General features: G+C 47.3%; 1 protein-coding gene across 1 annotated transcript in view; it reads left to right on the top strand.

Moving 5' to 3' along the window:
• The window catches only part of SLC44A4 (solute carrier family 44 member 4), a 59876-nt gene extending 33849 nt beyond the window's left edge, over positions 1-26027 (top strand). Inside the window, exons 8-21 of the mRNA XM_083601012.1 lie at positions 2307-2412; positions 7091-7174; positions 7707-7819; positions 8024-8146; positions 8271-8370; positions 11961-12053; positions 13624-13726; positions 15838-16094; positions 18672-18766; positions 20731-20834; positions 22609-22682; positions 22779-22944; positions 23659-23743; positions 23958-26027. Coding sequence (XP_083457138.1) covers positions 2307-2412; positions 7091-7174; positions 7707-7819; positions 8024-8146; positions 8271-8370; positions 11961-12053; positions 13624-13726; positions 15838-16094; positions 18672-18766; positions 20731-20834; positions 22609-22682; positions 22779-22944; positions 23659-23743; positions 23958-24064 — 1610 coding nt within the window. The 3' untranslated portion in view covers positions 24065-26027. The remainder of the gene's footprint in view (positions 1-2306; positions 2413-7090; positions 7175-7706; positions 7820-8023; positions 8147-8270; positions 8371-11960; positions 12054-13623; positions 13727-15837; positions 16095-18671; positions 18767-20730; positions 20835-22608; positions 22683-22778; positions 22945-23658; positions 23744-23957) is intronic.
• Positions 26028-26423: the final 396 nt, after the last annotated feature.

Here is a 26423-nt window from a genome sequence, read left to right as displayed (position 1 = left end):
GCAGGGTTGCTATGAGGATTTTTTTTTTTAAAAAAAGATGAAATAGAGTGTGAGGTAATAACTCAGTGCTCCCATGTGTTCTGTGAATAGAACGGATTGATTTCTTCTCAAAGCTTTTTGTGTCTTACCCCACGCTTTCATTCATATTTCGTTGTTTGAATACCATTAAACCAGGGATCAGCAAACTTTTTCAGCAGGGGGCCTGTCCACTGTCCCTCAGACCTTGTGGGGGCCGGACTATATTTTTTGGGGAAAAGAGAACGAATTCCTATGCCCCACAAATAACCCAGAGATGCATTTTAAATAAAAGGACACATTCTACTCATGTAAAAACACGCTGATTCCCGGACCATCCGCGGGCCGGATTTAGAAGGCGATTGGTCCGGATCTGGCCCCCGGGTCTTAGTTTGCCTAGGTAAAGGTAAAGGGATCCCTGACCATTAGGTCCAGTTGTGACTGACTCTGGGGTTGCGGCGCTCATCTCGCTTTACTGGCTAAGGGAGCCGGCCTACAGCTTCCGGGTCATGTGGCCAGCATGACTAAGCCGCTTCTGGCGAACCAGAGCAGCACATGGAAACGCTGTTTACCTTCCCGCTACTTGCACGTTGACGTGCTTTCAAACTGCTAGGTTGGCAGGAGCAGGGATCGAGCCATCGGAGCTCACCCCGTCGCGGGGGTTCGAACTGCCGACCTTCTGATCAGCAAGTCCTAGGCTCTGTGGTTTAACCCACAGCGCCACCCGCATCCTTTTAGTTTGCCTACCCATGCGTTAAACAATGCCTTGACCACTGTTCATGATTATATTTTATAACATTTGGATTCGGGACATAATTTGTGTTCTGTACTGATATTTTCAACCGCCCCTGGGCTCTGAGCTGCCCCCCTGCCCCAAAGAGAGGTGCCTCCTCACACTGCCCCACAGGGGCCTGGGAAGAGGGTGCCCCCAGTTTTAGTCGCCCAACGGAGACTGGCCAAAGGTGAACATGAAGCCAGCACCTTACCTTGGGAGGCAGCAGTGGGCATTGCCATACCTGCATGGTGGAAAGGCTCTCCTTCGGCACCGGGTACTCACCTCCTAGGCAGGCCTTGCACACAGCAAGCACAAACAAAAATCTGTCCTTATTCCCTTATGGGGGATACAAGAGCCATTATAGAGTCCTTTGTAGGTTCTCCATCGGTCAGAGAAAATAACAGAGGCCAACCAGAGAATATTGAGAAGCAAAGCAGCTAGTAAGCCTGATCTTTATTGAACTGTTGCAACAGGGTGCTCCCCTCACACGCAGGAAAGGAGGAGGATCCAGAACCCAGGTGTGCACGCCCTTATGTAGACATTTTAGATTGCCCGCCTTGGAGTCCAAGACCATCCCCAGAAACATCATACCTACATCACAGAAGGGGTGTAGCTCAAGTCCACCCCCCCCGATACATCATAACTACATCACAGAAAGGGCGATCTATAGCAGAAATCTGAGTGTGTTGTTTACCTCCTGTTGTTGTTTACCTCCTGTCTGGCAAGTTACCTGTTAATGCTTACTTGATTGGATACCCTGGGGAGCCTGGCCAGTCTTCTGTAATGATAAATACTTAGTTCCTGAGCCAGTTCACAGGCTCACCCTATTCATACACAGATATACCCTTAAGACAGGTTTTGTGAGTGAAAAGACAATGGGGAGGCTTTTCCATTTTCCTTTGACCTTGCAGAGAAAACATTTGGTCAGTTTGGGAGCCAAAATGGTTCCAGGACTGCTTTCCTGTGCTGCTTCGGACATGTGGTTTATATATTTATGTATGTGTTTGCTTGGTACATTTATGAACATTTATTATAAATATAAGACCTTAATTTATTTATTTCAATAAGAAAGGCAAGCGCAGCATCTGCCTGCTTGCCCGGCCTCCCACTGCTCTGTCCATTCCCTTGCTTGCTTACTGCAAGGCCACCTCAGCTCCTGGCAACCAGCACCCCCTGGCCAGCCCCAGAGGCACCGTTCACCTGGGGAGCTTGTAGCCAGGGCTGCTGCAATAAATAGCCGTGCAAGCCTTTAGGAGGCAGAAACGTGAGAGGGCATCACAGGAGGGAAGGAAGGAAAGAGGGACAGATACCAGTGTTGCCCTCATCCAGTGCTCAGAATGGGGCAAAGTTTTAGGCATGGCATCAAAATCTCATGAACACCACCCTCCAATATGGCGTGTAATTGTCCCCAAGGCCTGGGATCTTGCCGGTGTGAGGACAACAGCGCTAGGCCTGCTCTGCTGGTGTCCCGCGTCTTCAAGAATTGACCCTAATCTACGTCTATTTCTTTTTACAGTACTGAGCCGTTGCTTCCCTTCTTTTAACATCTCTCAAGCTGAATCCTTCAATGTGGGCGGGATGGATAAAAATAAAACTCTGGACACTATCAAGAATGGCACAGAGTAAGTCCTTTGACTCCCTGGGTGAACTTCAGTGAATTCCTGGTTAAGTTGGGTATTGGGATTTTTGTTAGGGATTGTAGGAAAAGACCTGCCAAGGGAAATAAAAAAATGATTTATGTATGCGACAACGGTGGCAAGAGTCTTAATAGCACAAGGATGGAAGAATGAGGAAACCCCAACAAAAGAACAATGGCAAGAGAAATTGATGGATTATGCAGAACTGGCGAAATTGACATACAAACTGCGAGACAAGGACAACTGTGACTTTAAAGAAGAATGGGAACTTTTTACAAACTACTTAAAAAAACAAGAAAATGAACTGGACTCCTTGGCAGGTTTTGAATAAACACACACAAATTTATTGACTGTTAATATAGTAGATAGACAATTTAAGGATCTTTACAATTTTACAATATGCAGAGAACAACATAGGCTGAAAAATCAGAGAGAGGAACTAAGGAAAGTCTTGGGGGGAAGGGAGGGGGTTCTTTTTGGGGGGAGGGGGAAAATTGGGGGGGAATGATGGAGATGATATGTTATGATAATTTGTTATATTGAAATTATTAACAAAAATTATTAAATAAAAATAATCCGATTGCATGGAGCCCGGACAGCCCCGTGGTTTTCTTCGGAGCTGAGGGCGATGAAACAATCGCTGAGACGGCTAGAGCGTCGGTGGCAAAAAACTCACTCCGAATCTGACCGGACACAGGTTAGAGCTCAACTTCGAGCCTACCAAGTGGCAATAGAGACGGCGAAGAAGACTTTCTTCACCGCCTCTATTGCATCTGCAGAAAATAGTAGCAGGAGACTCTTTCAGGTGGTTCGCAATTTAACGGAACCACCTTTACCACCGGGGCCTTGTAAAGACCCCAAGATCTCCTGCAATGATTTTGCAAAGTTTTTTGCAGATAAAATCACTCATATTCGGAAGGAGCTAGACACCACCGTGGGAGCAGGGCTGGGGCGGGAGAGTGCTAGAGCTCTGTCTGGTCAAGTTGCATGGAATCAATTTCAATCCGTTACCCCCGAGGATGTGGACAGGCTGCTTGGACGCGTGAAACCAACCACCTGTCTCCTTGATCCTTGCCCATCCTGGCTAATAAAAGCAAGCCGGGAAGGGCTGGGCGATGGGCTCTGCGGGGTGGTGAATGCTTCCCTCTGTGAGGGAACATTCCCAGATCCGCTGAAAGAGGCGGTCATTAAACCGCTTCTTAAAAAAACATCTTTAGACCCGGCCAGTATGGCCAACTATCGCCCAGTCTCAAATCTTCCATTCTTGGGCAACGTGATTGAGCGCGTGGTTGCTGAACAACTCCAGGCACGCCTGGAGGATGCGGACCATTTGGATCCCTTCCAATCAGGATTCAGGCCTCATCATGGGACTGAAACTGCCTTGGTCGCGCTGGTTGATGATCTCCGGCGAGCTAGGGACAAAGGTGAGAGTTGTTTCCTGGTTCTGCTGGATCTCTCAGCGGCCTTTGATACAATCGACCATAACATCCTTCTGGACTGTCTAGAGGGGCTGGGAGCTGGGGGCACTGTTATGCAGTGGTTTCGCTCCTTCCTCCTGGGCCGTGTTCAGAAAGTGGTGGTGGGGGATGAGTGTTCAGACCCCTGGGCCCTCACTTGTGGGGTGCCTCAGGGTTCCGTCCTCTCCCCCATGCTTTTTAACATCTATATGAAGCCACTGGGAGAGATCATCAGGGGGTTTGGACTGGGTGTCCATCAATATGCAGATGATACCCAGCTCTACCTCTCTTTCAAATCGGAACCAGTGAAGGCGGTGAAGGTCCTGTGTGAGTGCCTGGAGGCAGTTGGAGGATGGATGGCGGCTAATGGATTGAGGTTGAATCCTGACAAAGCAGAAGTACTGTTTTTGGGGGACAGGGGGCGGGCTGGTGTGGAGGACTCCCTGGTCCTGAATAGGGTAACTGTGCCCCTGAAGGACCAGGTGCGCAGCCTGGGAGTCATTTTGGACTCACAGCTGTCCATGGAGGCACAGGTCAATTCTGTGTCCAGGGCAGCTGTCTACCAACTCCACCTGGTACGCAGGCTGAGACCCTACCTGCCCGCGGACTGTCTCGCCAGAGTGGTGCATGCTCTGGTTATCTCCCGCTTGGACTACTGCAATGCACTCTACGTGGGGCTACCTTTGAAGGTGACTCGGAAACTACAACTAATCCAGAATGCGGCAGCTAGACTGGTGACTGGGGGCGGCCGCCGAGACCACATAACACCGGTCTTGAAAGACCTACATTGGCTCCCAGTACGTTTCCGAGCACAATTCAAAGTGCTGGTGTTGACCTTTAAAGCCCTAAACGGCCTCGGCCCAGTATACCTGAAGGAGCGTCTCCACCCCCATCATTCTGCCCGGATGCTGAGGTCCAGCGCCGAGGGCCTTCTGGCGGTTCCCTCATTGCGAGAAGCAAAGCTACAGGGAACCAGGCAGAGGGCCTTCTCGGTAGTGGCGCCTGCCCTGTGGAACGCCCTCCCATCAGATGTCAAAGCGATAAATAACTACCTGACATTCAGAAGACATCTTAAGGCAGCCCTGTTCAGGGAAGTTTTTAATCTGTGATATTTTAGTGTATTTTTGGTTTCTATGGAAGCCGCCCAGAGTGGCTGGGGAAACCCAGCCAGATGGGCGGGGTACAAATAATAAATTATTATTATTATTATTATTTTAAAAATAAATAAATTGGGTATCGGGGTATAGTGATTTTGAAGGGGCTCTGCGGCACATGCCACAGAACATCCTTCAATCGCTGGCATTTCCAGTTAAAAATAGGATGAGGCAGCGGGAGAATGTGGAATACCTCTCTTGGCCTGTGACCCAGGGAAGCCTCTGCCAGTCAGAGCTGACAGCAGTGGGTCGGATGAACACAGCATGATAAGAGTCTGCTAGATCAGGCCAGTGGTTGTCTAGTCCATCACTCTGTTCTCACAGTAGCCAGCCAGAAGCCTATGGGAAACCAGAGAGCCCAAGGGCCCTCCCATGCTTTCTAGCAACTAGTTTTCAGAACCATTGCTGCCTTTGACCACAGAGGCAGAGCCTAGCCATCATGCCTAGTAGCCATGGCTAGCTAAATCTTCCACGAATTTGTCCAATCTTCTTTGGAAGCCATCCAAGATGGTGGCCTCTGTTAGAATTCCTGCTCTGTGATTGCAGTCATGGGATTTTTGTCTATCACATGGCGGTGCATGTTTTGACTCCACAGAGTGGGAAGTGACGGAGACAGGATGTTTGTGTTACTGTGTTCCGTGAAATGGGACTATTGTCCTTTGTCCTTTTTCTTTTTGCTGTCTGATGCTAGAGAGAGAGGGAGCCATGTTGCAGTGCTCTGTGTGTGTTTATATGTAAATAAAGTAGATTAGCCAAAATGCTGAGTTGCTGAAGTCTGTCACGCAAGGTGCACAAACTCTGTGCATCCCTAACTGTGCCGATGTCTGTTGGCTTTGGTCGCTGTAATGTTCGGGCAGAAGAAAGCTTTTGAAGCTCCCGAACGATCGACCAGGAGGGAGGGAACATGCCGGTCGGGCATGTGTCTCTGCCAGGGTCCTGCTCGAGTGTAGGCTGAGCTCCTGACAGCCTCTTCTGGGAGCCTGATATAATAATAATAATAATAATAATAATAATAATAATAATAATAATAGTAATAATAATAGTAATATATTTATACCCCGCCCATCTGACTGGGTTTCCCCAGCCACTCTGAGTGGTTCCCAACAGAATATTGATAACACGGCAAAACATCAAACATTAAAAACTTCCCTAAACAGGGCTGCAATCTAAAATCAGATTGTTGTTGATTTCCTTGACATCTGATGGGAGGGAGTTCCACAGGAAGGGCGCCACCACTGAGAAGGCCCTCTGCCTGGTTCCCTGTAACCACTTCTCACAGTGAGGGAACCGCCAGAAGGCCCTCGGAGCTGGACCTCAGTGTCCAGGCTGAATGTTGGAGGTGGAGACCCTCCTTCATGTATACTGGGTCAAGGCCGTTTAGGGCTTTAAAAGTCAGCACCAACACTTTGAATTGTGCTCGGAAACGTATAGCACTGGCGTAAGGCTGCTTCCTAATTTACAAATGCCCTAGACCAGGCATGGCCAAACTTGGCCCTCCAGCTGTTTTGGGACTACAACTCCCATCATCCCTAGCTAACAGGACCAGTGGTCAGGGATGATGGGAATTGTAGTCCCAAAACAGCTGGAGGGCCAAGTTTGGCCATGCCTACCCTAGACAGTCCCTTTTTCACCCCCTTAGTGCCAAGACCGCCTTTGCCCTCAAAGTTTGTTTTCTGGCTCCTCTTCTAGTGGCGCTGTGGGTTAAACCACAGAGCCTATGACTTGCCGATCAGAAGGTCGGCGGTTCGAATCCCTGCGACGGGGTGAGCTCCTGTTGCTCAGTTCCTACTCCTGCCCACCTAGCAGTTCGAAAGCATGTCAAAAATGCAAGTAGCTACATAGGTACCGCTCCGGCGGGAAGGTAAACGGCGTTTCCCTGCGCTGCTCTGGTTCACCAGAAGTGGCTTAGTCATGCTGGTCACATGACCCGGAAGCTGTACACCAGCTCCCTTGGCCAATAAAGCGAGATGAGCGCCGCAACCCCAGAGTTGGCCACGATTCCTAGGTCCCCCCCATTCTCATAGCTATCTTTTTGGTCCCTTGTCTCTGCAGACAGCTGTTGCAGTCTCTGGGTGCCAAGAACCTTGGGCTGAAGATCTTTGAGGATTTCACGCGGTCGTGGTACTGGATCTTGATGTGAGTGGCTGAACAAGTTGAGAGGGAGTAGCTTTGTGGAGGAGAGGCCAGCCATGGTTTGTGCATTACTGCATACAGCCTGAGGGTGGCTCTGGAGGCTGAAGGTGTATATGGCAACGATCTTCAACTAGGAGTCCCCAGATGTTATTGGACTCCAACTCCCATCATCCCCAGCCAGCTTAGCTGAGGGTCAGGGATGATGGGAACTGTAGTCCTACAATGACTAGGGGAACCCAAAGGTTGGCAGGAGTACAAAAGGCCTTCAGGGAAAGCCCGCCTCCCCTTAAAAAGCCTGGTGATGATTGGCTGCGCTCAGTGGTGCTGGCCAAGTGGAATGGCACGGCATGGAATGCTGGAAACTGGGTTGGAGGCAGGCCGGGATGGAGTATTCGGAGGAGGGTGTGTGGCTGACTGACCGCTACCCAGCTGCGGCTGGAAGTTGGTGGTTAGATTTGGGGTTCGCTGGGTGAGTGCATTTTTCAGCAGACGCGGGGAAATCACCTCTCTCTTACCTTGTCTTCCTTCCCTCCAGAGGGCTGCTGATTGCCTTGGTACTGAGCCTTGTATTCTTGCTGCTGCTACGTTGCATCGCTGGGGTTCTGGTGTGGATCCTCATTGTTGGGGTGCTGGTCGCCGCGGCCTACGGTGAGTAACGTGGTGGGGATTGGCCAAAGTGGAGGAGCCAAAGCGAAGAAGGCCACAGGCCTACATCTCCCTGATTTTCCCCGAGGAATCCTGGGAGGTGTCTTTTTCCCCTCACAGAACAATTCCCCAGAGTCCTTAACAAACTACAACTCCCAGGATTCTTTGGGGGAGCGCCTATCGATCTCTGCCTCTTTTGCTTTCCAGGGATCTACCACTGCTATATGGAGTACCGTGAGCTTGACCAGAAAGGAGCCACCATCAAGAACATTGGCTTCACCACGGATGTGGGCGCCTACCGCAGCGTCAAGGAGACGTGGCTGGCCGCCTGTAAGTCTGGGCGGAGGGGAGCGGGCAGGAAAATGGGTGTTGGAAGATGGTCTAAAAAACCCAAAGTTCCCAAAGCTTGCTTATGAGAGTAGCCCAGGTGCAAATCTCCTTCTCTCGCCTCCAGTGATTATCCTCTGCGTGGTGGAAGGCATCATGCTCCTTACCCTCTTGTTCCTTCGCAAGCAGATCCTGATCGCCATTGCTCTCATCAAGGAAGCCAGCAGGTAAGGGAGTCTCTGTAAGGCCAGTGCGTGCGGAGCCTCGGTCCCAAGGGCCAAATGCAGACCTTTGTCCGGCCCTTGGGACCCTCTTCCCAAGCCACACGCCCTTCTCCCTGTGCCACACCCCTCGCCAGCCCTGCTTCACACCTTCCTTGAGAGTTTTTGCCTGGCTGGAATGTGTCCTTGAGCTCTGATGTTCTGGGCAGCGGCGTAGCGTGGGTTGTCAGGACCCGGGGCAAGGCAAGTAATTTGCAGCCCCTAACCCAGGGCAAGGCAAGTAATTTGCGCCCCCTAACTCCTAACCTGCCGCCGCTGCCAGCTTCTTCTTGCTGCTGCCTGGGCTGGGGTATTTACGGTAAGGTAGCCACGGCGGCGGCGGGTCCATGTCAGGTGATCTGAGGCGAGTTGCCGCTGGCGCTGCCGCCCAAACGACGCCGCTTGCCCGGAGGAGGAGGAGGGCAGAGAGGCGAGGAAAATGCAACATGGCCCAGCAGCTGCAGCAGCAGCAGCAGCGGCGGCGGGGCTGTGAGGAGGGGCTGCCTGGCGCGCCCTCCGCAGCCAGCGCTGAGAGCCGCTGCCTGCCGGACGCCTTCAGCCCGGACGCGCGCACAGCTCGTCAGTTCCACGAGACATGGGGCTCTGCTACAGCCTGCGGCCGAGGCTCTTCGGCAACTCCGGAGGCGGCGAGCGCGCCCCCCCAGATGTTGCGCCCGGCCCCCCCTGCACCCCCCACGCTACGCCACTGGTTCTGGGTGAACATATCAGACGACACAGCGATTCTTCAAACAGCTCTTGCTTATTCACAGGCCGGAACAGAACTGAACTGAAGGGTTCAGTCAGCCTGCTTATATAGAGCTCCACTACAACGTAACTGTAACAATTTTCTAAAACTATCCAATCACTGAACGTCACTTTCGATCCCTTATTTGCATAACTATCTACAGTATCCCCCTGCTGGCCCAGGGTGAGAACTTCAGTACATAACACTGATAGTGCCTCTTCTTTTTTTGCCTGGACGGAGGATATGGAGAGAGAGGCGCACAAGAGGAACTAGTTTTCTGGGCACGGGGAAAATAGGTGTTGTTGTCTCACCCACTTTTGCCTCCACTGAGAAAGGGAAAGCAAGCAACTAACTATTTAATCATTTTTTCGATACAAACAACGACAGCAAAAGACACATACAACAAAAACCATAATAAGAATAATAACACAATTTGACAATTCAGATTTGAATACACTGATATACCTATGACTACACCTTTTCAAACAATATTTCCCCACCTCTCTCCTCCCCCTACTTCTCACCACCATCTGCCTTATTGCTTAAATATTCGTTCCAGATTTCTTCATATTTATCCATTCTTATTTTACGTTGACATGCAATTTGTTCGTATGTAGCTAATCTGTCCATGTGCTCAATGGAATCTTTTTGCAGCTCTTCCAGTTCATCAAAACAAGTTTTTTTGCTTCTAATATAGCACGGTACATCCAATTTTTTTGACCCCTTGAAATCTCCCATGTTTCCGGAATATGATTTAGAATTAAATTCAATTCCCCTAAATAACAATTTCTTTTTATTACTCTTGCTATAAATATCCTCACCTCGCACCAAAGTGATCTTATAATTGGGCAGTTAATCATCATGTGTACTAAGTTTGCATTTTTACTCCCACATCTCCAGCAGTTGTCTGCACGTGTTATTTTCTTCTGGTATAGTTTTGCTGGAGTCCAGTCCTTCCTCTTAATTTCACTGTAGCCACAAAGTGGGTTTCCTCTTCTTTCCTCCCTTTGCTTCACTGCCTCCACTGAACTGCCCTTTAACCTCGAGAAGTTTCCCCTGCCCAGACTGCCCCAGCCCAATTCTCTATACATTCATACCTTGGTTTTCAAACAGCTTAGTTCTCTCTCTCTCTTTTAATAATATTTTATTAATTTTCCGAAAATAACAACAACAAAAAAACAACAATACAAAAATGAAACAAACTGACTTCCCTCCAATCCCCTGAATCTTGTGTCAGAAAAATTAATGAGGAGTTTTGCCTTCACCCCCCAAAAAGACTTGACCTAGGGCAGGGTTTCCCAAATTTGAATCTCCAGCTGTCTGGGGACTTCATTTCCCATCATCCCTGACCACCGGTCCCAGTGGCGTAGCGTGGGTTGTCAGCACCCAGGGCCAGGCAAGTAATTTGCGCCCCCTAACCCGTGGATTTGCGCCCCCTAACCCTAACCCCCAGATGTTGCGCCCGGTGCGCCTGGCCCCCCTGCACCCCCCACGCTATGCCACTGACCGGTCCTACTAGCTAGGGATGATGGGAGTCTTCCTGAAGGAAGCTTATGTTAGCTCTGCTTGTTTTTCCCTTTGCACGTCATGCACAAATAGCTCCTCAACAGCCAGGGTCTCTCTGGGGTTTTTAAAAAATCTTTGAAGTGCACTGGAGATAATTGCATAGTGCTAAAGTGCATTGAAGCCCATTTAATGTGGTCATTTCTTGAACTGTCTGCTAAAGAGGCTTTATTTAATTCTACTGCATGCAACTATCTTTTTTAAATAAAGTATTTTTATTAAACAATTTCATAACAAAATATCAATCCACATAATCAATTACATTATTTTCCCCCTTCCCCCCCACTAAGGACTTCCCTGAGCTCCCCTCTCTGATTTCTTTGCACATATTATTCTCTGCATATTATAAAATTTTACATATCCTTGCTTTATCTATCATGTGTTCAACTAATAAATTTGTGGATGTTTATTCAAAACTTGCCAAGGAGTCCAGATCATTTTGTTGTCTTTTTAAGTAATTTGTAAAAAGTTCCCATTCTTCCTTGAAGTCACTGTTGTCCTTTTCACACAGTTTATATGTCAATTTAGCCAATTCCGCACAGCTCATCAATTTTTCTTGCCACTGTTCTTTTGTTGGGATTTCCTCATTCTTCCATCCTTGTGCTAACAAGACTCTTGCCGCTGTTGTAAAAAGGTAAAGGGACCCCTGACCATTAGGTCCAGTTGTGGCCGACTCTGGGGTTGCGGTGCTCATCTCGCTTTATTGGCCGAGGGAGCCGGCGTACAGCTTCCGGGTCATGTGGCCAGCATGAATGACTAAGCTGCTTCTGGCGAACCAGAGCAGCGCACGGAAACGCCGTTTACCTTCCCACCAGAGCGGTACCTATTTATCTACTTGCACTTTGACGTGCTTTCGAACTGCTCAGTTGGCAGGAGCAGGGACCGAGCAACGGGAGCTCACCCCATCGTGGGGATTCGAACCGCCGACCTTCTGATCAGCAAGCCCTAGGCTCTGTGGTTTAACCCACAGCACCACCCGCGTCCCTGCCGCTGTTGTAGCCTACATAAATAAGTTCTTTAATTTCTTTAATCTAATTAAAGGGAAGACCCGTGTTTGCTTGGGCTCCTAAAAAGAAGATGGGGAACAGTAGAAGGGAAACATTGCAAAATCGTACAAGCAGAGAAGGTGCAAAGGCTGTATTATGGGTTCTAACTGGTTTGAAGTGTCTCTGGAGAACTGAACTACAAACGAGTTTGATTGAAGCTGAAAATCTGGGTTTACAGGGGTCTCTCTTGTTCTCTCCTGCAGAGCCATTGGTTACATGATGAGTTCTCTTTTCTATCCGTTGCTGACCTTTGTCTTGCTGGTGATATGTGTGGCCTACTGGGGTATTACTGCTCTGTATCCTTTATTAAGAGAAGACTTGTGACTTGTAAGTGTCCCGGGGGAAACCCGGACATCTCGTTTTGTTTTTAATTGTGAGAGAACAACTTCCATTTTGGTAGCTGTGATCTTGCCCGATTTTGCAATGCGATTTCCCCCTGGAAAAAGCGCTTTTTGGGGGGCCCGCAATCTTGCATGGCACCCCCAAACACACATCTTTGGGATCTGTGCCCTAAAAAGTGGGGTGTTGGTTGTGGGGACAGCGACTGAGTATGCTCTACAGCCATGGAAAGTTGACTGGCTATTGGGGCAAAGATAGCACAAAATGGAATGATGAGGCTTGAACCCTAAATATAAGCAGTGCACTGCGCCATTTTGTTTTTAATGGTTTTACCTTTGTGGTTCCTGTTGAACTGCCTACACACAATACCTTTTGAAGCACATTTGAAGCATGTTTACTCCTCTCAAAGAATTCTGGCCACTGTAGTTTGTTAAGGGTTGCTGGTAGCTGTAACACTGTGAGGGGCCAGAATCCTTTGAGGGAAAGAACGTGCTTTGCGTGTGCTTAAACACTCTAGTGTGTACACAGCCATAGGACGAGTACATGAATGAAGAGAGCACCTTTGTATTTCAATACTTGGCCGGTATTTGACAGGAAGTCATAGGAGATATGTAATACAGTGGTACCTCGGGTTAAGTACTTAATTCGTTCCAGAGGTCCGTTCTTAACCTGAAACTGTTCTTAACCTGAAGCACCACTTTAGCTAATGAGGCCTCCCGCTGCAATTTCTGTTCTCATCCTGAAGCAAAGTTCTTAACCTGAAGCACTATTTCTGGGTTAACGGAGTCTGTAACCTGAAGCGTATGTAACCTGAAGTGTATGTAACCCGAGGTACCACTGTGCTACTTGGCATTTGATACCTAGTGTATAATGGCGGAACGTAGCAGTTCCTGGTGACAGCTTCAGAGATTTTATATCCTAACACCTAGTAAAAACAAGGCAACAACATCCTGAAACCCTCCTATCCTCAGGTAAGAACGTCAGCTTCCAATTTTGAATCACAAAATTCGTGGCAAGCTTTAGAAAACTCCATGAATATTCAAGTTCAGCTCTTCACTGCTTCCCTCTCTTCAGGTTTTTGTTCCCAGTAGGGAAATTTCTGTGTTCCATGTACCACAAGTGTTAAGTTGTGGGTGAACATATCAGACGACACAGCGATTCGTCAAACAGCTCTTGTTTATTCACAGGCCAGGACAGAACTGAACTGAAGGGTTCAGCCAACCTGCTTATATAAAGCTCAACTACAAAGCAACAGTAACAACTTTCTGTAACTATCCAATCACTGAACGTCACTTTCAATTCCTTATTTGCATATGCGGACCTGAGTGAATACTATCTAAAGTATATCTAAATATCTAAAGTATCCCCCTGCTGGCCCAGGGTGAGGACTTCAGTACATAACACCAAGGTCTTAAACATTACCGCACTGAAGATGGCAAAACGTGAGGGTGGTCTGGGGCTTGGGGAGGCCCCTGTTATTCCTTTTTCTTTTTATATCTTCTTCCCTTGACTACTACTCACCTTAAGATATCTCGCCACCTCTGGAGCGCCCCTCTATCGCATCGCTCCCAAAAATGATAGTTCCCCAGACTGCATAGGGATCTCTGGGAACGAGAGCTGCAGCCCAATGGTGAGTCACAAACGTAGCTGAAGGATCTTGGTTCCCAGATCTACCTCTCTGACTAGAGGGGATGGGGGATCAATTTGATTTAGTACGCATTTAAAGTCATTTCTACTTTCTAAAACAATATGTGGAGCGAAACACATCTATCCTTGGAAATTTGCACTTTTCTGAATTTTGTCAACCAACTAATGTTTACAAAAATACATGCCGTATTTTTTGCTCTACAAGACTCACTTTTTCCCTCCTAAAAAGTAAGGGGAAATGTGTGTGCGTCTTATGGAGCGAATGCAGGCTGCGCAGCTATCCCAGAAGCCAGAACAGCAAGAGGGATTGCTGCTTTCACTGCGCAGCGATCCCTCTTGCTCTTCTGGCTTCTGAGATTCAGAATATTTTTTTCTTGTTTTCCTCCTCCAAAAACTAGGTGCGTCTTGTCGTCTGGTGCGTCTTATAGAGCAAAAAATACGGTGTATTAGGGGAAAGTGTGCATAAAAATGAAGTTACCGTATTGTCCCGAATATAAGCCTAACTTTTTTTTTCCAAATTCTGACCATGAAAAATTAAAGTGCGGCTTATATTCGTGACCTTACAAAAACTGACTTTTATTATATTGCTGCTGAAACAGACATACGGTAAATTGGAACAAGAAAATGTTTTATTGCTGATTTGCAAGCTTGAGTGCCTGCGGAATTGTAGCAATTGAATAGCAATTTGTGATTTGGGCGACTGTACGGTCATTTTTGCGGGCTTGTAAGATCAAAGGCTTAATTTGGCTCAGAGTTACAATTCTACCAACCGCAGCGATTTTCAGCCTGTAACACAATTTTAAGGGAGCAACTTATATTTGGGTAATGTCTTTTTTTCCCTCCCCTCTCCCCCTTGAATTTTAGAGGTGCGGCTTATTTGCGGGTGCAGCTTATATTTGGGCCAATACAGTATTATGGAAAGTAATATGCAAAAAAGTGCTTTGGGTTAGGGAAAATTGCTTGCATAATTACATTATTCAAAACTGAATACAAAAATGGGCTTTTAGGAGAAATTTGCATTAAAATGCGGACAAATTTTCATGAGCGTTTTTAAAGAAAAAAATTTAAACCCATGAACTGCTACAAAATGTGGCGAACTGAATGTAAGATTGGAAAACTGAGATACTGAGAGGATCAAAATTAGCAGATATATCCATCCCGGCCCCTGACTAACCCTCCAATTCTGGGCTGCTTTGGTGTCTCATCCCCACTTAGGGTTTTAATGAAGCCATTTTGGCTTCATAGGCAACGGAAAATGGAGCCCAAAACCCAAGTGACATGGTGCAAAAATATCTTCTTCTAAGTTCTTTGTCTTGCTTGAAGGGGCCAAACCACACTGGTGCTGGATACTTAGGGATCCTCGCATAAGATCTTTTGGGAACTTGGACAGCCCTGCAAGATCATGCGTGAGCATCCCAGAATCGAAGCCCTGAGAGGGCTTAAAAGCTCTTTTTGTGCCAGATCCGCAGGATTGCGCTCTACCTTGCTGCAAGGTGGGGAAGGGGGTAAGGCCCTCTAAACATGGCAGCTCTTGAAGCCTGTGAGATTTCAGGAGAGCATCTCAGAGGTTGAAATCGTGCATCATATACACATGTGGATTGTACTGTACACACTGATATCTCAAGTTCCTCCAAAAGCCCAAGTAAATAAATCCAATCGTGCTCTTCAGCACCGTATTTAAAAGTGTATCTTCAATTCTGGGAGCGGCAGTTCTGTACTTCCTATTAATTTTGTGGTGGTATCTTACTCGTACAATAGGCTGTGAGGTAAGTTCAGCAGAGAATAATGAAATAAGTTAGGGGGAGAGAGACAAAGAGAGGTAAGGAAGTGTGAGGTAAGGTATTAAAGCGAGGTGAGTCAGAAAAGGACTGGCTGGAAGTTCTCCTCAGAGATTCGAGCCCAGGTGTAACTGCTCCAAGTCCAGTACACCATCTCCTGTACGACCCTGGATTTTATATTTCTGCCAGGGTTCAAAATGGATCCTGTTTGGCTGTGGAGCAACTTGTGGGGCTCTGCTTGGCTCTCCTTTTTGCGACGACCAGCCATTTCCATGCCCTGGTATTAAGAGCACCGTTCCCTGCTTTCTTCCTCCAGACATTCAACGCCTCCACCTACTGGCCCTGCCTGGTGGATTGCATCTTCTTCAAATACAACGACCAAGGGCTCTTCCAGCGCAACCTCTTCAACCTTCAGATCTACAACTTTGTGGGCCTCCTCTGGTGCATTAACTTCGTCATTGCCCTGGGGCAGTGTGTGCTGGCGGGGGCCTTTGCCTCTTACTACTGGGCCTTCAAGAAGCCCCAGGATATCCCGGCCTGCGCTGTGTGCAACGCCTTCGTCCGGACGTTACGGTGCGCATCTTGTGTGGGGATTCCCATGTGTCTGGCGGTGGGCAGGGAAGCAGAGGATCTGGTCGTCACGCTGCCTTGTGCCAGCATCTCCCTTGGGAATTGGAACATAGGAAGCTGCCTTCGACTGAGTCAAAGCGTTGAGTCCATCTAGCTCAGTGTTGTCTACACCGAGTGGCAGCAGCTCTCCAGGGTTTCTGGGCAGAAGTCTCTCCCGGCCCTACTGGGAGATGCTGGGGATTGAACCTGAGACCTTCTGCCTACAAAGCAGAAGCTCTGCCATTGAGCTATGGCCCTCTTGGGCTGCCCTTGAGACTGACCCAGAAACTCCAGCGGGTGCAGAATGCCACGGCGAGACTCCTTATGGGGTCCTCGCTGCGAGATCACATTCATCCAGTGCTATACCAGCTGCACTGGCTCCCAGTGGAGTACAGGATCAGTTTTAAGGTGCTGGCTTTAACCTTTAAAGCCCTATACGGCCTAGGACCCTCGTACCTACAGGACCCCCTCTCCTGGTATGTCCCACAGAGGAACTTACGATCTTCAAACAAAAACATCTTGGAGATCCCGGGCCACAGAGAGGTTAGGCTGGCCTCATTCAGAGCCAGGACTTTTTCAGCGGTGGCTCCGATCTGGTGGAACGCTCTGTCACAAGAGACCAGGGCCCTGCGGGACTTGACATCTTTCCGCGGGGCCTGCAAGACAGAGCTGTTCCACCAGGCCTTTGGCCGAGGCACAGCCTGACTCCCTCCTTTGGCAATCTTCACAGAACTCTAGCCCAATGGTTGCCATTAATCTGTTTTCAATTAATTTTATAATTAAATGATTTTAGAATGTTGTATTATTTTATTGTTGTTAGCCGCCCTGAGCTACTGGTGTACTGGTGGGATATAAATAATTTTTTTTATTATTATTATTGTTATTATTATTATACTATTGGTAGGCTCACACATTGCTGTAGTGTTGCCTGCCAACTGGAGAGCGAGGGAACCACCTGGCCATTGCTCATTTACATAGGGGTGGTTGTTAGAAACTGTATTTGTTTGTTTGTTTATTTATTATTACTGTTATTAATTAAATTTGTATATGGCCCTATACCTGCAGGTCTCAGGGCAGTTCACAGGAATAATAATAATAATAATAATAATATTTGGAAATCATTTTTATTAGTTTAACAAATACAAAGTTATAAACAGAGAATCAAAAAGTATATCCATACACAGAGATTCCTCTAAATCCCAGGACTTCCCCCCCATCCCCTCCATGAAGTTCCATTATAAACATTTAATACTGCATATTCTTTCATACTCCAGTGTTTATATCAAACCATATTATCCATGGTGATCGTTAAACTACAAGTGAGATCAAAATCCTGCTAATTGCTTCCATCTGCTTACAGTGGTCTCCTAAATAACTTCTAAATTTTCCCCGTTCTTTTATAAAGCTTTTATCCTCTTGGTTTCTGAGTTTTCCAGTCAGTTTTGCCATCTGACTGCAATGCCCTAGCCGCTCTGGGTGGCTTCCCCAATATCTCAAGGAACGGCTGGGAGATACCTGTCTGACATTCTCAGGATCTGCTGCTACTCAGTGCAGACACTTGACCTCTCACCCTGCAAACTGGGGTGGAGAACCTCTCAGGCCCTCCAGGCCTCTCTGCCTGGCCTATGGGACTTGCTCCAGGCCATAGCCTAACTGGCCCTGCTGCTACACACCCTCCTTGAGTGCTTTTGCCTGGTTTGGAATGTGTCGAACTCTATATAAAGCTTGCCTGCGTAGAAAGGATTGAGTGAGTGTTGAAACTAGCCTATCAGACAAAGGGAACATTTATATCCATTGCTCCGCCCTCTTTTCCCTCTGGCCCTGCCCACTGCTGGAAAGTGGCCCCTGGAAGAGAATGCAACCCCCTGGACTAGCTGAAAATATTTGCTCATCCCTCCTCTATTTAGAGTAGCTGGCATTGTTTGTTTCGGGAGATGCAATACAGTGGTACCTTGGTTCTCAAACTTAACCCGTTCCAAAACCAAAGCGTTCCAAAACCAAGGCACGCTATCCCATAGAAAGTAATGCAAAACGGATTAATCCGTTCCAGACTTTAAAAAACAACCCCTAAAACAGCCATTTAACATGAATTTTACTACCTAACGAGACCACTGATCCATAAAATGAAAGCAATCAACAATGTACTGCAGTCACACAATCAATCAGTCAGTAGCTGAACTGGGTTCCACACAGACACAAAAACAAAACAAAAAGAGCCGCAAAAACAAAAATGCAAAATAAATAGCAAAAACAGACGTATCTCAAGGTAACACTCAAAACGGAAGTGTAACACCCAAAACGGAGCATGTTCGGCTTCCGAAAAAAGTTCGCAAGCCAGAGTACGTACTTCTGGGTTTGGGTTCCAAGTTGTTTGAGTACCAAGGCGTTTGAGAACCAAGGTACCACCGTAAATGAAAACGTAAACCTTGGATAAGAGCAGCAACCTCAGCCTTAATTAGGAATGGTGTCAAAGTCTGGGGTTCCTTGTCTTCACCCAGAAAGGCAGCCCCACCTTACAGGACCTCTCCTCTCTCTCCGCAGATACCATATAGGATCTCTTGCTTTTGGTTCCCTCATCCTCACTATCGTCCAACTGATCCGCATCGTGCTGGAATATATGGACCACAAGTTAAAAGGCAAGTGATGAATAAACCAGGCAAGAAGGGCAGGAATAAATACCAGTAACGGTCAGAATAACCGGAGTCGGGATGCCCAGTGTCCCTGGAAGTAGGCTAGCACTAAAGTCTTTCACAATCTGAAAGGGTTTCAGAGCTGGTCTCTTATGTTGCTGGCCCTAACATTAGGCAGAGTGTGGCAGCTTCATAGAATGATTGAATTGTAGAGTAGGAAGGGACCCCAACGGTCATCTAGTCCAACCCCCCTGCGATGCAGGAATCTTTGAAGGTTTTCAGACTCTTCCGGTAATTCAATTTACTGTCGCTGCTTTGTTAACTAGTGGGGTAGGAGAGCGGGGGCGGGGGAACCAATTCCGGCAACCAATGTGCCCCTTTGGGTTTCAGATAGTACGTGGATAGACGAATATAAGAAGCCCGGGACACATTTTCACAGCCCTCTAGCGGCTAGGGCGGCTCATTTGCCAGAAGTCATGTATCTAGCATTAACTCTGGAGTTGTATACAGTGGTACCTCGGGTAAGAACTTAATTTGTTGTGGCGGTCTGTTCTTAACCTGAAACTGTTCTTAATCTGAGATACCACTTTAGCCAATGGGGCCTCCTGCTGCCGCCACACAATTTCTGTTTTCATCCTGAGGTAAAGTTCTTAACCCGAGGTACTATTTCTGGGTTAGCGGAGTCTGTAACCTGAAGCGCCTGTAACCCGAGGTACCACTGTACTCGATTTTGACCAAACGAAACCTCCTTGAACAAAATATACATCAGTATGACCCCCCCCCAAAAAAAACCATGACCACAAAATAATTATAAATAATTAAAAACAAAACATTCATTTCCCACCTTTATGACGCATCCTTAAGGTGTAACTGTAACTTTAATACAGAAGTACAAGAATGCAAAAAACCAGCAAATTTCAAATACAGTAATATTCAACAGGAGGTTTAGTTAGGTTGAGAGTACAGTGGTACCTCGGGTTACAGACGCTTCAAGTTACAGACTTGGCTAACCCAGAAATAGTACATCAGGTTAAGAACTTTGCTTCAGGAGGAGAACAGAAATTGCGTAGCGGCGGCAGCGGGAGGCCCCATTAGCTAAAGTGGTACCTCAGGTTAAGAACAGTTTCAGGTTAAGAATGGAACTCCGGAACGAATTAAGTTCTTAACCCGAGGTACCACTGTATGCACTTCCAGAGTTAATGCTAAATACATGACTTCTGGTAAATGAGACACCGTAGATGCTAGAGGGCCGTGAAAATTTGAGTCCCGGGCTCTTCAGACTCTTCTACCTATGTACTATCTGAAACCAAAGGGGCACATTGGTTGCCAGAAGGGAAATACATTGATGTTATTTTCAGCTCTCCTATCCCACTAAACTGGGAACAGCCAATGGCATAGCTGTCAACCGTCCCTTATTTGGCAGGAAAGTCCCTTATCCCAGTGCCGTGTCCCGCTGCTGTCCCTTATTGATGATGTCCCTTAAATTTCCCGGGTTTCAAAGGAAGCATCTCCTCTCCCTCCCTCCCTCCCTACCGGCCAGGGAAGAGGGAGGCTCCAACTGTGTTGCTTGACTGCATTGCTCACCCAATAAGGAGTCTAAGAACGACTGGGGGGAGGAGTTTGCATGCCTTGTGCCGATCAAATCGGCTGCATTGCCTGGGCACTCGCCTTTGCTCAGCGCTTCCCAGCGGAGAGGTTTTCCTTGCTGCATCCCCTTTGCCGCGTTGCTGCGATGTGGGAACCACCTCTTGAGGCTTCGTTTGGCTGCTGGCTGGGCTTTCTGCCTTTGGCTCGGAGGGGCTCAGAAGTTGAACCTCCGTGTGCTCTGAAAATCCCTTATTTTGGCTGCTGATCCCTTATTTTCAAGGCTGCTGGTCCCTTATTTTGAAATCTGTAAGTTGACAGCAATGGCCAATGGGAGTGTGTCCTTTTGAAGCCCCGGCTACCTAATTCTCCTGTGGCATTTGTAGGTTCCGGTAACAAGGTTGCCAAGTGCCTGCTTTGCTGCATGAAGTGTTGCTTTTGGTGTCTGGAGAAGTTTGTCAAGTTCCTCAACAGAAACGCCTACATCATGGTAAGCCTTGCAGGTGGGCCACCTAGGAGATCAGGGGTCTTAACGGTGGCGGTTGGGAGGAAAACAGATGGGGACGCCCGCGGGGGAATAGGAAGCAAGGGAAGTGGCTTAAGAGCCACTGTCATGCGTCTGGGGGTGGGAAACCGCGGCTCAAAGCCCTGCTCCACGTGCTCCCACAGCTCTCAGGTCCTGCTTGTGGGCTGCTTACCAAGAGTCAATCAGCTGACCACTGTGAGAACAGGATTCTGGGTAAGATAGGCCTTTGGCCTCACCTAGCAGAGATGATCTTCTGTTTGCAGGACCCCTGCGCAAACAGGGCAAACAGTGCCCCCCTCAAAACTACGGCTTGCATAGGAGCCAACTCATCGGGGCCTAGGGTTCTTTGGTCCCCCCAATAAATCCCCCCCAATTTTTTTATTAGTTTTCCAAAAAAAATTAAGCAAGCAAACAAACATACATCTTAGCTATACTTGACCCAATCTTAGTAACATTGTTAAGTGACTTCCTCAAATCCCCCTGGCTGAATTTCAGTGTATATCATTATAACAGTTTTCCAATACCAATTTTCTCATAAAATTAACTTAATCACTTAACATCTTTCTTTGTTTTCATTTTGACTTTAAACATATTATTCTCTAACATCACATATTTAAACCTATCTTGTATTTGCAAGTTTTTCCAATTAAGTTATCTTAACATATTTAACTAAATAGTCTTTAAATTTCATCCATTCCTCCTGGTACTCCTCCTCCTTCTGGTCGCGGACTCTATATCAGTCAATAAAATATTTGAGGGGGACAGGGCCCCCAAAGTTGATGGGCATTGCCAGTGACATTTTTTATACTACATTTTTAAAACTTTGACTTGAGAGAGTCTTTAAGCCTCTTATGTTGACCACCAGTATTACGCTTTCCATTTTAAAATTCAGAATAGAGTAGTTGCTTTGGAAGACGATCATCAGGCATCCGCACAACAGTGGCGGCACTATGGTTAAAACAAAACCAGGTCACCTTGGAAACCATGGTTTGGAAAGTGTGGTTGGGTTTTCAAAGCCTCCATGGTTTGTTGTTTAGTCGTTTAGTCGTGTCCAACTCTTTGTGACCCCATGGACCAGAGCACGCCAGGCACTCCTGTCCATGGTTAACATTGGTTATTTATTTCCAAACCACTTCTCAGGCAAAATCAGCTCCCAAAGCAACTTATAATTAATACCCACTGAAACATACAGTACATCGGACTATGTGAAATATTGCAGAGAAAAGTTTGAAGAGAATTATTAGTGAAGGATTATTAAAAGTAATAGTGAAATTAATGAAATGCAGATTAAGTGATAAAGATTGAAAAATCTTCAGATGTGGTTGATGGAAGTCCAAAACACTGAATAAGATAAGAAAACGTGTTGTATGTTGTTTGGAAATTTTACGTAAAAATTAATAAAAATATATTTTTTTTAAAAAAGAAACATACAGTACATCAGGGAGATGTTGCAATGTTTATGAGTTGTGTTTCTGCTCCCTGAACACTGGTGTCACAACCCCCAGGCTCTTTCCTCTAGCAAAATAATAATTGATTGGGAATCAGTGGTGGAGTGTGGATTGTGGAACCCCGTAAAATTCTAGGCTGGGGTGTGTGGTTCTATATGGACGTCTTAATCCCAATAAAAACTGGGGGGGGGGGTGTGGTGTTGTTGAGGGAGGGGAAGGGCATAGTTCTACAGCCTTTCAAAAGACTGAGCTTATTTCCTTTGTCTCTTTCAAACCCTTCCCCTCCTCAGATTGCCATTTACGGAAAGAATTTCTGTGTGTCGGCCAAAAATGCCTTCATGCTACTGATGCGCAATGCTGCCAGGTAATGGGGCGAGAGGGTGGGGTCAGCAGGGGCGAAGGAGAGGCAGGGATGAAGGTGGACATTCCTGGTTCGAACCTCCCCTTTCTACCCCTGCAGAGTTGTAGTCCTGGATAAAGTCACGGACCTGCTGCTGTTTTTTGGGAAGCTCTTGGTAGTTGGCGGAGTTGGCATTCTGTCCTTCTTCTTCTTCACTGGGCGAATTCCCATCGATAAACCCGAGTTCAAATCTCCCGTCCTCAACTACTATTGGCTGCCCATCCTGGTACGTGTAACTCTGCCCATTTCTTGGGCCTTCACCTTTTCTCTCTCAATCTCTCTCTCTTTTTCCTGGCCCATTTTAAGGCAATTCTGCACCGTTCCAATCCAATATGGCGGCTAAGATGCACAGATTTGCGTTAGTTTAGCTAAAAAGTAGTACAGACCCCCTCCAAAAACACACACACCAAAGTTGCTGACAGAAAACTGCAAGGAATTGCTGGGAGTGAAGAATCTTGGTTGTCTCAAGGAGGATCCTTAGCTCAGGAAATGCTTTGTATATGCTTTGTTGAACAAATGGCCTGAGGAGAGGCTAACCCGTGGCCTTCTGGATCTTGCTGACATCCAGCATGGCCAATGACCAAAGGTAATGGGAGTTGTAGCTCTGCCAATTCTGAAGGGCTACAAGTTAGTCAACTTAGTAGCTTCTTGTGTCGCTTCACAAAATAATAGCAGAAACCATTAAAGAAAGAGTATGAGTTGTCCCCAACAAACTGGGAGCTTTCAAAATATGGTAGGCGAGAATATTGTGAACTAGCCTTTGGCAACCCAGTGTCCTCAAGCAGATTTGGACTACAACTCCCATCGTCCACATCCACCGTGGCCATCTTGGACGAAGCTGATGGGAGTTGTGATCCAAAACATCTGATTCCAGTGCTGGAAGTCTTGACCCTCTCACCTCATGCCATTCCCCCCCCCTTTCTCTCTCTCTCCGATTCAGACTGTTGTGGTAGGCGCCTACTTCATAGCCCAAGGTTTCTTCAGCGTCTACAATATGTGTGTCGACACGCTGTTCCTCTGTTTCTGTGAGTAATTTTTATTGCCCTAATTATACTCAACTGCACACCTGGGGCTCTGCAGGTGTTGCTGGACTCCTGCTCCCCAGCCGGCATGGTCCATGGCCAGGTATAATGGGAGTTGTAGTTCAGCAATGCCTGGAGGGGCTCCCCTCTCCACAGATTAACCATTCGTTTGCTAATCTGATGGGACCTGAGGCAATACTTTCCTTTTCCCCTGCAGTGGAAGACCTGGAGCGGAATGACGGCTCCCAGAGCAAGCCGTATTACATGTCCAAGTCTCTCATGAATCTCCTCAACAAGAAGAACAAGAATGGCAAGGCCAAATAGAAGAAAATTTGGTGTTACTGGTCCACATCATCTCTTGCTGCAGTATATCGCTTCCTGGCTTTTAGGCCCCAGGCCTGTCTCAAGAGCACTTTAACATATCCCTCCCCTTGCTTTCCTTTCCAGTGCATTTTGAACACATTTCAGCCTTTTGGGCCTTGCCACTCTTGCCTCACGTTGTCTTGCTCCGTGTCGGCCATATTGATTTCTTAAATGGTGCCATATTGAGAAGACATTCTCCTCCGCCTCCTCCTTTACTGGCCATCTTATTTTAGAGCCCACCTTTTAAATGAAGGCAGCCATTTTAACATGTTGCCCTTCCCTCTGGTCCACCCATTTGGGGCTGTATCCAGTCAAGCTGTCCTGTTCATCTTAAGGGTCGCTGACTTGCCCCACACATCACACGATGTCACGTGATGTGTTCTGCCCAGCGTGCAAGCGCTCGTGTGCCAGGCTGGGCGGGTGTTCCATCGCCACTGCCGCGATGCCAGTGCTTCCCCACACGTTGATTCTGTGCCAGTGCCAACGTTTCCCTCCACGCTGGTGTTTTGCTGCCCATCTTGCCTTCCAACCCTGCAGACATCTTCACGAGAAGCCATCCCACTTCCTTTTGGCTTGGGCCTCGTCGCGTCCAACCCAGCGAAAAGGACGTTTGGCCGATATTTGCGATGTTCCCCCGCCAAATATCTTGCTGGATTTTATAGGCCACAGTAAAACAAGTGTCCTTTCCTTTAGGGCTGAGCTGATGTTCTTTCGCGGGCTATGCAACTTCTCAGTAAACAGCATTTTCCAGGTCTGTGTGCCATTCTCTGAGTTAAATCGGGTGATCAGGAAGCACTCGGGAAAGAGGCAGTCAGCTTTAGCTGCACACAGAGAGGCAGTCAGCTTTAGCTGCCTACGGTGTGGTAAGCTCAGTGTTAGACTGTTCCCCCGGCTTTTGCAGTGAGGAGAAGTAGACAGTGAGGTGGCTGGAAGCTACGATTGATCTCCTCCCCAACTGGTTACAACTACTCCATGGCAAACTTTTCAAACAGCTTCTATAACTCCCATCTGCACAGCTGTCAACCGTCCCTTATTTGGCGGGAAGCTCCCTTATCCCAGCGCCGTGACCCGCTGCGGTCCCTTATTGATGATGTCCCTTAAATTTCCCGGGTTTCGTGCTCACCCGGCTCAGGAGGAAAGCAGCGGCTCGGGGTCCTCCGCTGTGAGAGAGAGAGCGCACTGGCGCTGTCGTCCTGGTGCGAGGAGTTTCATCACCCGAGAGAGAAGGGGGGAGGGAGAGAGACTCTTGCCCACACCGCCCGCGAGCCCGGAGGCGGTAGCGGTCGCGGCGGCTGAGGCGGCGGCCTGAGGGAGGAGGAACGGGATGGGAGGGGGAGAGACGCAGAAGGGTGACGCTGCAACCGCCTCATGCTGGATTGACAGCATCTGTCAATCCTACCAATGTATGTAACTCTTTACAATAGCAAAATCCCTTATTTTGGCTGCTGATCCCTTATTTTCGAGGCTGCTGGTCCCTTGTTTTCAAATCTTGGTTTTTCAGGCCCAACTGTGCCAATTCCTGATTACGTCGTTCTCTTTCAGAATATCTTTACCTTTTTCTTTTTTGTTTTGGCATTGGCTGCACGTCCAACAAAGAGTGGTGCTTTCAAATCCAGTGAAACATATGGGCTGAATCACACTTAACTCTGCCTTGCACGGTAATCATTTTGTTGCCTAAGTGCCTTCATGGACAAACTGTGTTATCCTTTTCCCACTTAATTTCCCGGTGATTTTGTGCCAATTCATTGACTCCTAAACTATTTTGGCCCCGATCAACTTCCTGTCAGCCATTCTGTTTGGTTGGGGTTTTTTTTATTCAAAATGCTAAAAATGTACTGTATATAGACTTTTTTTCTTTCTGTACAAAAAAAATAAATCTATTTTATAGAAAGGATACAAATTTATTAAAGCTGATTTTAACTAAGCCACATTGTCTCTCTTATTTATGTAAGCGAAGGATTATATTTGCCTATATTCTTCTTCTTCTTCGGCGATCACTCATAGCCAAGTAAGATTGTCTTCCATGCATATGGCTTACAATACTGCTTAATTGGCAAGGAGGCTTCTGAAGTTGTTGGGTTTTTTTAACCCTGCTTTTCAGCCCAGTTCCCTTTTCAGGAGGTTGGAGGGCATCCTTGACAGTGAATTTATTCCATACACCCAGCTTAAGAGTTTGCTTGCAAAGGTATTTTCATGGGGTGGAATTCAATGTAGTAGTGGCACCCACCCTGTGGAAAGCCCTTCCATCAGATGTCAAGGAATAATAATAATAAAAAAATTATTATTTATACCCCACCCATCTGGCTGAGTTTCCCAAGCC

The sequence above is a fragment of the Podarcis filfolensis genome (genome assembly GCF_964270895.1).
Source record: "Podarcis filfolensis genome assembly, chromosome: 2".
NCBI classification, from domain to species: Eukaryota; Metazoa; Chordata; class Lepidosauria; order Squamata; family Lacertidae; genus Podarcis; species Podarcis filfolensis.
This window is presented reverse-complemented; position numbering and strand designations above follow the sequence as displayed.